The sequence below is a fragment of the Arachis ipaensis genome, chromosome B9 (genome assembly GCF_059453495.1).
Source record: "Arachis ipaensis isolate K30076 ecotype BB chromosome B9, ASM5945349v1, whole genome shotgun sequence".
In the NCBI taxonomy this organism is placed as follows: domain Eukaryota; kingdom Viridiplantae; phylum Streptophyta; class Magnoliopsida; order Fabales; family Fabaceae; genus Arachis; species Arachis ipaensis.
In genome coordinates, this window is record NC_142444.1 from 127904530 (window position 1) to 127916455 (window position 11926).

Consider the following 11926-nt stretch of genomic DNA (forward strand, 5'->3'; position numbering starts at 1 on the left):
GTTCTTTTTCCCTTTTCAGATCTTATTCATCATTTTCTTTCTTTTTTTCTTGCAACAGGATTTAGGTGGAAGACTATTGATTGTTAACAAGGCTTTTCCAGGAGGAGAGCGACCTGAATGCCCACCCCGTTCATTCGAACAGGCTTTTAGAATCTATGTTGGTAACTTGTCTTGGGATGTTGACAATGGTTGCCTAGAGCAGATTTTCAGCGAATACGGTAAGGTTGTGAATGCCCGCGCAGCATATGACAGAAAGATTGAACAATCATGCGGCTTTGGTTTTGTCACAATAACCGATGATATTGAAATGAACGACGCAATTGCTGCTCTTGATGGCCAGGTACTTCAAAGCTGCTTTGTTACGTTATCAATGTTTTACATTTCATGCATTTATAGTTCAAAATGTTTTTGAGTTTTGAACGAGAGAACAACCTTTTGTACAACGTAGTTGATTTTGACTTAGATTTTCTTTCTATATAATGATTTAATCATGGGTTTTTAAAAAGAACATATAATTTTTTTAATTACTAAGACATAAAATTGATGTTTAGATACAAACAACTATTAATGGATATGGTCCAATATCCTTAACTTTTTAAGGGTATCAACAAAACTCTGGTAGATATATTATCTAGTTTGTTGTCTCCATTTTTTTCTGTATTTATGTAAATATGGTGTTTGGATATGTTATAGAGTTTGGATGGAAGGGAAATAAGAGTGAATGTTGCTGAGGACATACCCAAACGCTCTTTTTGAGTATTAGCTCATGTAATCAACAACCATGGCAGCAACTGGAGTTTTTTGTTTTATATGGCTAAGAATATAGTGTCATTTTTTTTTGAAAAATATTTCCTCTCATGGGCAAGGTTCCAAATTAAGTTTATACATTCTATTGTCATTTTTTATTTGTGTTGTTTAGATAAAAAAAATATATCTAGCTTATAATGTAAATTTTATAATTTAGATTTCTTAAATTTATCTTTTTTAGACTTATTTTGTGATTATCATAATTTTGAAATATGATTATGCTTTTAAAAAAATAAATCTCGTAAAACACAGTAAGTTATGGTCACGGTTTTAAAATAGGGTGACCATAAAATAAGCTATGATCATGCTAAAACCGTGACCATAGATAAGACTACAGTCACGGTTTTATAAAAGGATGATCATAGAATAGCTATGGTCACGGTTTTAAAATAAGGTGACCATAAATAAGCTATGGTCACGATATAAAACAGGAGTGACTATAGAGTAAGCTATGGTCATTGTTTTAAAATATGGTGACCATAGATAAGATTATGTTCATGGTATAAAACAGGGGTGACCATAAAGTAAGTTATGGTCACGAGTTTAAAACAGGCTGACCATAGATAAGGCTATAGTCACAGTTTTATAAAAAGGTGACCATAGAGTTACGGTTTTAAAGTAGGGTGACCATAGATAAGTTATGGTCACGCTAAAACCGTGACCATAGATTAGGCTATGGTCACGGTTTAAAACATGGGTGACCACAAAGTAAGCTATAATAACAATTTCAAAATAAGGTGACCATAGATAAGGTTATAGTCATGTTTTTACGAAAGGGTGACCATAGAGTAAGCTATGGTCATGGTTTTAAAGTAGGGTCACTACAAGAAAACATCTCTATTTTCACGCTTTTAAAGCATTGTGAAAAGCTGAAAAAAGTGTGGCGATAACTTTTTGCCACTCTTTTTAGCTACTGGCACACTTTTGAAAAGGTCACATCTGCAAGTGTGCCGGTTGCTTTATTGCCACACGTTATTTTTTGTCACGCTTTTACATATTACAATGCTTAAAAGTGTGGCCATATGTGAGAGATACAGCCACGCTTTTAAAGCGTGATAATAGTGAGAGATACGGCCGTGCTTTTAAAGCGTGGCAATAACGAGAGATACAACCACATTTTCAAAGCATGGATATATCCTTATCAAATTTAAAAAAAAAAATCCTAGTATAACCTTATCACACTACAAAAAAAATGTCTATGGTCACGGTAGCTAGTGAAAAGGGTGACCATAGGTTTATGGTCATGGTTTTTTACCTATGGTCAAGGTTTTTCCGCCGTGGCCATAGACCTATGGTTACGGTTTTTTTATCTATAGTCACGGTTTCTATGGTCACGGTTGTAATGTTCAAATTCTGACATTTTAGGCCACGTTTTTTTACCGTGACCATAGGTTAATCTATGGTCACACGATAAAACAGTGACCATAGTCTCTATGGTCACCCCTTCCCAAAACCGTGACCATAGCCTCTATGGTCACTCCACCAAAAACCGTGACCATAGCCATATCTATGGTCACGGTTTTGACCGTGACCATAGCCTCTATGGTCACCCCTTCCCAAAACCGTGACCATAGCCTTATCTATGGTCATGGTTTTGGCCGTGATCATAGCCTCTATGGTCACTCCACCAAAAACCGTGACCATAGCTATATCTATGATCACGGTTTTGACTGTGACCATAGCCTTTATAGTCACCCCTTCCCAAAACCGTGACCATAGCCTCTATGGTCACTCCACCAAAAACCGTGACCATAGCCATATCTATGGTCACCCCACCTAAAAACCGTGACCATAGCCTTATCTATGGTCACAGTTTTGGTCGTGACCATAGCCCCTATGGTCACCCCTCCTTAAACCGTGACCATAGCCTTATCTATGGTCACGGTTTTTCGTCGTGACCATAGTGTCTATGGTCACCCCAACTTAAAATTGTGACCATAGCCTTATCTATAGTCACAGTTTTCACCGTGTCCATAACTTATCTATGGTCACCCCTCCTTAAAACCGTGACCATAGCCTTATCTATGGTCACGGCTTTCACCATGGCTAAAACTTATCTATGGTAACCTGTTTTATTTTATGAATTTTTTTTAAAGCATAATCACATCCCAAAATGATGATAATCACAAAATAAATCTAAGAATGAGAAATTCAATAAATGTAAATCATAAAAGTTTCATTAAAAACTAGATATCCATTACAACACTAATAAAAATAGGGTGTAATTTATTCATTACATCTAATATTGGATAAAGTCTCTTATCAAAATGTAAAGAACACATCAAAATAATACATTTAGATAACCAAAATCATTATAAGACCCATCCCATTTTATATTTGTATAGAACATATTTTCTTCACATCATGTCCTCCTGCTAGTGAAAGAAATAAAGAAGTTAGAATAGAACAAAAATATTTTTGATGATGCATGCAGTACAGTTGAGTAATGAATATGGAGCACAAGTTAAATAAGTCAATCAATATGAAAATTTTAACCACTAAATAACAAGGAGCATTTGCTAAGGTTTTGAGCCATTTGGTAATGTTTATATGTTTTTAATCTATCATTGAGTGGAACTTCAACTCCTCTGTTGAAGTCGCTTAAAACTGAAAAAAATCTAGCACAAAGAAACAACCACAACCAAAATAGAAGCTTAAAAAACAAGGTAACACCAAAATACTATTACTAGCTTCCAACCCATCAAACAAATCAAGTAATCAACACCAGCGAAATAGAAAAACCAGATCAAGTGTGAAATCAATAGACAAAGTCAAATTTAAAATAATAATAATGTTGATTGCTATATATTACTGAGTACTGAGTCAATGCTGATTGCTATCCCTTCACCTTTATGTATTATTATTGCTTTATCTATTTTTCTATACCTTCTGAAAAGAAACAATGGTAGGTTATGCATCTTAGTCCGTAATTAGTTTCTTACTCTTCTATTCAATACGTACTCATGAAACCAATTAGCCAAATGTCCAATTTGATGACCATGTAACATCTTTTTAATTTGATAAAATAGTGCAATTATTTTATATAGTGGTTGAAATTTTTAACTTGATAACAAACTAGATTCTATTATAGATTCTCTAAAGGCTAATAAAATCAACAATAAAATTAACATCAACAGCAATAAGCCACTATTAAGCAATCAGCCACTATTAATTTAACTAATAATTTTGACAGTAATTACTTCCATATCTTTTGACACATGGTTCGATCCCAGTGAAGGAGGAATGCTTCGCCTCGCATCATTTGGTGCACTACTTGCATCAAGCGGAGATTGTTGGGCAGCTTCTATCATTACTTGCACTTGTTCTGCACTCATACCAGGATTAACTTGTTGCAACAACGTTTTGATCAAGCTCGTTAAACCATCCAACTTGGAAGTTAAGTTATTTTGATTTTTCTCCATAGTTGAAACCACTTCAGTATGTTGTTGTTGCATTTGTCGAATTTGCTTATCCTTTTTAAGAGAGGATTTTGTGACTGGTCGACCATAGAAATGAACTCTACCATGTCTCTCCTTTCCAAAAATCGTTTGAAGTGCTTCATCATCACTGTATCCAGCTTGCTTCAAATTTTGAAGATGATCCTATTACACACAAGTAAAATTGAAACAAGTTCATGTGTGCATATGCTAAAAATTAAAAAAAATGATTTACACATTTCTTTTAGTGTACATTTCTATGAAACTAAACAACTCACAATCGTCTTTTGTGTTACCGAATCAGTCTCTCCTTTCTTGTTAGTACGAGTTACAATAAACATCTCAGACTGTGATGGATCTTCATTGTCCTCTTTTTTTGCACGCTACAAAGAAACCACCAAGATTACTCGAAGTCAACACAGATGACATGAAAGATGCAAAGATACTTAAATGCGAAGCACAATATAATACCGATTCAGCGCGTACTAATTCAAAACTAACTGGACCCATTCGATGATTCCATTTTTGTTTGGATCTATTTTCACAATTTTTGTCACAAATAACCTACATATTGTTGCAATGTAAAAATACATAAAGTTAGTTAAATACACGATAACTTTAATAAATCCAAGAAAGTTGTGAAAATAACTTACTTTGATGATATCAAGACTCCAAAATTGAACTAATTTTCTAAAATGTAGTTCAGGTACAGTCATTGGACGATTTTTCACCATCTCTCTGAATGAGTTGTACGGTGTATAGTGATATTTTTTTATGTGTTTCTTAAATTGCTTCCATGACTCTCCAATGGTATCTATCACCCAAGGCTCAGCATCACTTGGAATGTTATATTTAGACTACGAATAAACAGTGAATTATGTTATTTTACCATACAATGCTAAGCCTAATTGTAAACAATTTAAAAAAGAGAATGGTCTACTTACCTTTGCATAATCCAACATTGAAGTTTTAGTCTCACTTGACACAGCTTGCCAACTAGTATATAATAACGTGACCAAATTAGAGTTTCTTGCAAGAGTACCTAAGAATTGACTAAACAATTGAACCTGTGTCTTTGTTGGGCCTATAGGTCTGTCGTTGCACCATGTTAACTCTATCTGTGTCTCCATAGCATGAATATGCTTGAGTTGGGTGGGACCACAAACTTTTTCCTTTTTGGTACCTATTTCCGATGTCATTACTAGAGAATATTAACAAGAATACTAATAAAGTAAATAAAAGTGTAATCAACTAAATACAAGAGTTAGGTTGATGTTTTTCACTATTTGCTATTGAAAAAAAGGGATAAAGGCATTACCGAGTTGACTATCATTACTATCACCAACACTTGGATTGTGATCATCATAATCATATTCATATTCTTCATCATTTTCATCCAATGATATCCCATATTTTTCAAAGAATTCATCCAAAGTCATAGCTGGGATAAGAGACTCAATCTTATGTTCTTCTTCGTTAGCATCTTCTTCATTCAATTTCTTCATCGGCATCTTCTTATTGGTCGGCTTCTTGCTTTGACCATTAGCGTCATTGGTTTTCATCTTGGTTTTATCATCTTCCACCTTTGATTTCTTCATTGGCACCTTCTTCCTGGATGGCTTCTTCCCACTTTGACCCTCATGTTCATTGGCTTTCATCTTGACTAGATGATTTTCTTCGTTGCAGTTTTTTGTTGGCATCTTGATTTGATCCTCACGGTCTTTCATGTTTGTTATCTTCTTGGTTGCCATTTTCCTTTGACCTTCATCGTCAACTCTTGTCAGCTTCTTTTTCGGCATCTTGCCCTTTTTCATTGTCTCATGTTTACTACTATCCCCACATGCAGCTAAAACATGTTCCCTTTTGAATTGAAATTGTTTTAGCAATGCATAAGCACTCGTGAATTGAATTTTTCCTGAATTTTTTACTGGACTCCTCATCTTCAAGGGACTTCTTTGTGACTCTATTTGTGATAGGGTCCTTAACCTTTTTCTTTTGGGATTTCCTTCATTGTTCATCCTGTATAAAAAAAAGTCAAATAAAGCATCAACATAATTCAATTGCATGAAGAGAGAAAAATAAAGCATCGAAACTAATAAAGAAATGGGCAAATGCATAATCATACGGCAGCCACATAATAAAGTAAACAAACATTAAGATTTCATGAACAAATAAAGCATGAACAAATAAAGCTTGATGAACAAATAAATCATATGGCAGCCACATATTTTAAGAGGACTATGGCAAACTACTGTCATATCAACATTTTGTGTACCAATAAAGCATCATGAACAAATAAAGCATCATGGGCAATTTTTGTACTACCTCAATTTCAGCTTCACTGTCAAAATCATCAGACTCTATTTCTTTGTGGTTAGGTTTGATCTTGTTCGGTGTCACATCAACAATAGTAGGTCGCACACCCTGTCTAACCAAGTCTACCTCGCCAATATCACTAAAGGGTATCGGACTATTCGTCGATTCATGTGGCTCTCTTATGTTAGGGTCAAACTGTAATTGGACACCAATGTTAAACAAGTCTCTTGAAACCGTTTTCATCACATAATGCTTATGGGGAATATATGGATCTTTCTCATAAAAGCACTGGTGTGCTTGGCTTGCTAACACAAATGGTTCGTCTTGATAACATCTTTTATTGAAATGAACGTATGTCAAACCATAATCATCTTCCTCAGCCATAAACCACTTACACTTAAATAACACAACTTTAAATTAGCTATAATAGTCTAACTCAATAATATCCATGATTCTACCATAATATCTTATATTGGCCTTGATTGGTTTTTTGTCCTTAATACTCGCAAAGCTTGTAGTTTTAGCTACCACAGTGACACCACTGTTTTGCGTTTTTCGCATCACTTCTCGCCGCTTAGTATGAAATCTGTACCCATTGACGACATAAGCAGAAAATGATTTTGCAACTTTATTTGGACCCTTAGACAACTGTAGCATCCAATTGGGAACATCATCCTTCAGGAAACATCCTGTAAACCAGTCTATAAAGTCTTCATTTTGATCTTTAACAACGTTCTACTTTCGCTTCTGCTTGTCTTGCTTTTGTTGCTCACCATGTTCTCTACAAGGGATGTATATTATTATGTAATACTACCAAAATTAGTCTAAGGAATAGAACTAATGAGAAGTGCAAATTTACCTCATGTAAGGCTCCATGTTAATGCAATTGTTCAATACATATGCATTAGCTTGAAGGAGTGACTTCTCGTCCAAAATAATTAGCTGCCCTTTTTTTCCACCCAATGGACTTCCCTTGTTTGTGAACAAGTTTGAATCAGGCTCTTTGGTTGAAGTGCCTTCATCATTATTCCGAAATACTCTATTGAATCTTGTTTTCACTCCCTCATGCAAATATCTTGAACAAAAAGTTAAACACTCTTCAGCCAAATAATCCTCCGCAATTGATCCTTCTGGATGACTTCTATTACATGCATACCCTTTTAGTGTGCACATGTATCTCTCAATCGGATACATCCATCGAAACTGGACGGGACCACTTAACCTTAATTCATTAGCTAAATGAATAGGCAAATGAACCATTATATCAAAAAAGGTAGGGGAAAAATCCTCTCCAATTGGCACAAAGTCTCTACAATCTTTGACTCCGAACCATTAATCTCTTCTAAAGAGATTTCCTTTTGACATAGCCGACAAAAAAAAAGGAACACAAGCGAACTAGAGGAACAGAAACATGATCTGGAAGAATGCTCTTGATTGGTATTTGCAACAGGTAATGCAACATGAAGTGAGTATCATGAGTCTTGTAACTGTAAAGCTTTCTCTCTTCTTGTTGTACACAACGAGAGATGTTTAAAGCACTTCCATCAGGCAATTTTATTTTCTTCAAAACACTGCAAAAAATGAATTTCTCGCCTTTGGTCATGGAGAAGCATGCACTAGCAAGTTTAGTTCTTTTGCCATCCTTCATATTTATTGGGTGAAGATTCTTTCGAATGCCAATCTCCTTAAGATCATAACGAGCCTTTGCATGATCCTTTGTCTTTCCAAGAATATCCAATAAGGTGCCAATTATACTGTCGACTATGATTTTTTCGATATGCATTACATCAAGATTGTGCCTGATCATACAATGCTTCCAATACGGTAACTCAAAAAATATTGATCTTTTTTTCTATTGGCCTTTACTTTTGCTTTGCGTCTTCCCAAGGGCATTATCTACTGACTTTAGCATATTTAGAACCTCTTCACCTATTAACATTTATGGTGGACCCCTGAATTCTGTTTTTCCATTAAAAGATCTCTTGTTAGACCTCCATGCATGATCAACTGGAAAAAATCTATGGTCCATGTAAATTGTCTTTTGGCTATGTTTCAAGTAACAAAAAAAAGTATCATGGTTACAACAAGGGCAAGCTAGCCTCCCTTTCGTACTCCAACCGGACAACATCGCATACGCTGAAAAATCATTGATTGTCCAAAGAAGTGCAGCTTGCATTTGAAAAGTTTTTCCCTTAAAAGAATCATATGTATCTATCCCTGACACCCATAGCTCTTTCAGCTCTTTGATCAATGGTTGCAAAAAAATATCAATATTATTTCCTGGTGAACAAGGTCCAGATATGAGTAAAGAGAGCATGCAGTATTCTGACTTCATGGACATCATAGGGGGGAAATTGTACACCATTAAGACAACTGGCCATGTGCTATATGACACATTCATAGTTTGAAAAGGATTAAAACCATCACTTCCCAAACCAAGCCTCAAGTTGCGAAGTTCTTTTGAAAAGTTTGGGTACCGGGTGTCCAAGTTCTTCCATGCTTGGCCATCAGCAGGGTGCCTTATGCAACCGTCTTTCAAACGCTGCTCGTCATGCCACCTCAACGCCTCTGCTGTGTTTGGGCACATAAAAAGCCTTTTAAGCCTTGGTATTAAAGAAAAGTATCTTAAGGTCTTCGTAGCAACCTTATGAACTTTATTCGGAAGCGCAAAGTCATCTTCGTTGCCATCCATAGTAGGAGTCTGATTATATCGAGACTCTCCACAGATATGGCAAACTGAGTCATTTATGTACTCATTCCGATACAGCATGCAGTCATTAGGACATGCATCAATCTTTTCATAGTCAAGACCCAAGTCTTTAACCATATTCTTAGCTTTATTAAAAAAAATAGGAATGTTCAAATTAGGTATAGCTTCTTTCAATAACTCCAAGAGGGAGGTAAAAGATGAGTTACTCCAACCATGCAGACACTTCAAGTGGTAAAGATGAATGATAAACGATAGGCTCGAAAATCCAATAGTACAATTCGGATATAACTCTAAACCTGCTTCATCTACCAGCTTATAAAATCTCTTCGCATCTTCATTCAACCTGTTGTTCCCCTCTTCAAGATTTGTCATATTTCCGAATGCATCATGCAGAATCCCGTCAATATCATCAACGTCCCCTCGATCATCCATGTCACTATCTACAACTGTTGTGATTACTGATTCCCCATGATTAATCCATCGTTTATAACCTTCGACAAGCACATAGCAAATAAGATACTCATGTACGTCTTCTCGTTCATGCCATAAGTGTTTCCACACTTTGCACACAGATATTGAATTTCTTTTCCAACCGGTTTTCCAATTACGAAGGCAAACTCTAAAAAATTATTTACACCAACTATGTACTCGTTCTCAAATCTTGGTAAATCCATCCAATCTTTTGACAAAACATGATTAAACCTAAGAATGCAAATATCTAAACTTACTAAACATGATCTAATAGGTCAATTATAGTGACAATCTAGCTACCATATATCCGCTTACTACCCTAGTTAACTATCAAATTATTATATATGGCAATTTCGAGATAAACTTACTACTTAGTTCCTTCATTTTGAGATGTCATATGAAGTTGTTATAAACGGTGCCGCAGCAACTACTCAACTCCTGTTGTGTTTACCAGTACAAAAAAATTATCCTGTACACAAAACAAAGTCAAAATAATCAAGTTCAGAAAGGGAAAACCAAATAATGCCCAATTTTAAGTTCCTATATTAATGTACATTTTTTTGCACTTATTAAGTTAACTTTTTTTATTAACATGGGTTTGCATCTAAAATAGGCAGAATAATTCCCATTAGTGTCCCATGATCTTGATATATACATAATATAGAGTAGCAGTGCTAAGTGCTAACTAATAATGCAGTGTAATAATGGGGAATAAGGTTGAGCTTTAAATTACCGAGTCAATGTTGCAAAACTGACGAGCTCAAAGGGACAGATTAGACTTCAGAAACCAAAAACATCGTCAATTTGTGGAGGTAAAGACTCATGAAATAGACCTGTGAACAAGAATTTTCTATACTCAAACCAGCAGCATATCGAAATATTAGTTCAAAAACGTAAGATGCCTGTGATTCCAAATGATGACTTCAAAGAACTAGGACATATGCTTCAATAAATATCGAGAGCTCTAATATACGAACTACTTTAAAATCCTGCAACCAAAAAGTAACATAATCTAACAAACAAGAACCTGTAGAGAATAATCTCCAAACAATAGTTGCAATATGTTTTAACTTTCAACATGACAAAAAAACATTATTATTCAGTGTGTTCGCCTTTCTCAATTTAAGGTGGAGGAAAACAATCAAATTCATAGAGACTATAAGAGCAACTTTTCTTAATAATGCATCACTAAATGCTACTATAAAGTATAGACAAGCTAAAGTGCATGAATTCAATTCTTACTAAACACTATATCATGGATTAAGCAGATAACAACAACCAAAATATCATCAAATGGATTCAGTATAACTCAACTAAAGAACTGTACCTGAAAGTGAGAACTGTAACACCCTAATATTCAAATCCTTATGCTCGAGTCATAAGTCAATGATATTACGGTGGTACGACTCTCAGGTGGATTTTTAATAAATAAATATAGGTAATTTCGAAAGGAGTATTAATCGAGAAGCCTGAAAAGAGTAGAAATAAAATCGCGAAGACGTATCTCTCACGTTTCAACAACAAAAGATAAACCGTGAAGCCGAAAACGATATACGGACAAGGCGTAGAGGAGATTAAGAGATAGATAACAGATAGATATATATATAACATAAGTAAATAGCTACTAGTCACGACCCGCGAAGTTTAGGTCAGCTAGAGTACATTATGAAATTAGTTGACAACAGTATATCCTAATCTCTCCCGAAGGAAACATGAGAGCCTCTATAGGCAAATTCAAAGAGTTCAATACATAATATAAACTTTCCAAAACAAAGGTGGAGAGATTCTAATCAAAACACAAAGTAGAGGAAATAAAGATCTTCGCCATCTCTCAGACGACCCACAACTCACTTCTGAGCACCTGGACCTGTATCTGAAAAACAAGAGATATATACGGAATGAGAACCCCGGGCCCATGGGTTCCCAGTACGGTAAAAGTGCCAAATAAATTCAATGTACTGCAACAAAAACTCACTAAGCATCCTAAACTTCTTCACCAATTATTCATCCTAGGTTCTCGCTAATCCATGAATAGGCAACTGTCATAAGGGAGTGCTAAATTTAATTCATGTTTCACATGTTTCCCAACTCGCTGACTCTTCCACGAATCAGACTCAGAATCATAAGCAAAACCATCACCAGTTGTTCTGCCTCAGTAGTTCTATATCAAAATCATCATGCAATC

At 35.3% G+C, this 11926-nt stretch overlaps 1 protein-coding gene and 1 pseudogene across 1 annotated transcript; both read right to left on the minus strand.

Moving 5' to 3' along the window:
• Positions 1-3164: 3164 nt before the first annotated feature.
• LOC107616638 (uncharacterized) lies at positions 3165-5995 on the minus strand. The gene is made up of 7 exons (XM_021112429.2): positions 5563-5995; positions 5189-5427; positions 4898-5101; positions 4716-4808; positions 4523-4627; positions 4008-4409; positions 3165-3182 (listed from the first exon to the last, which is right to left on the minus strand). Exons 1-7 carry the CDS (start codon positions 5993-5995, stop codon positions 3165-3167), a joined length of 1494 nt encoding a protein of 497 aa, XP_020968088.2.
• Positions 5996-6251: 256 nt separating this feature from the next.
• LOC110267247 (uncharacterized) lies at positions 6252-9702 on the minus strand (annotated as a pseudogene).
• Positions 9703-11926: the final 2224 nt, after the last annotated feature.

Coding starts and splice junctions, on each gene's coding strand:
- LOC107616638 (XM_021112429.2), bottom strand. CDS start 5,995: ATGGCAACCAAGAAGATAACAAACATGAAAGACCGTGAGGATCAAATC. Junction 5,102..5,188: donor CAATGTTGGATTATGCAAAG/GTAAGTAGACCA, acceptor GTTTATTCGTAG/TCTAAATATAACATTCCAAG. Junction 4,809..4,897: donor GGAGTCTTGATATCATCAAA/GTAAGTTATTTT, acceptor AACAATATGTAG/GTTATTTGTGACAAAAATTG.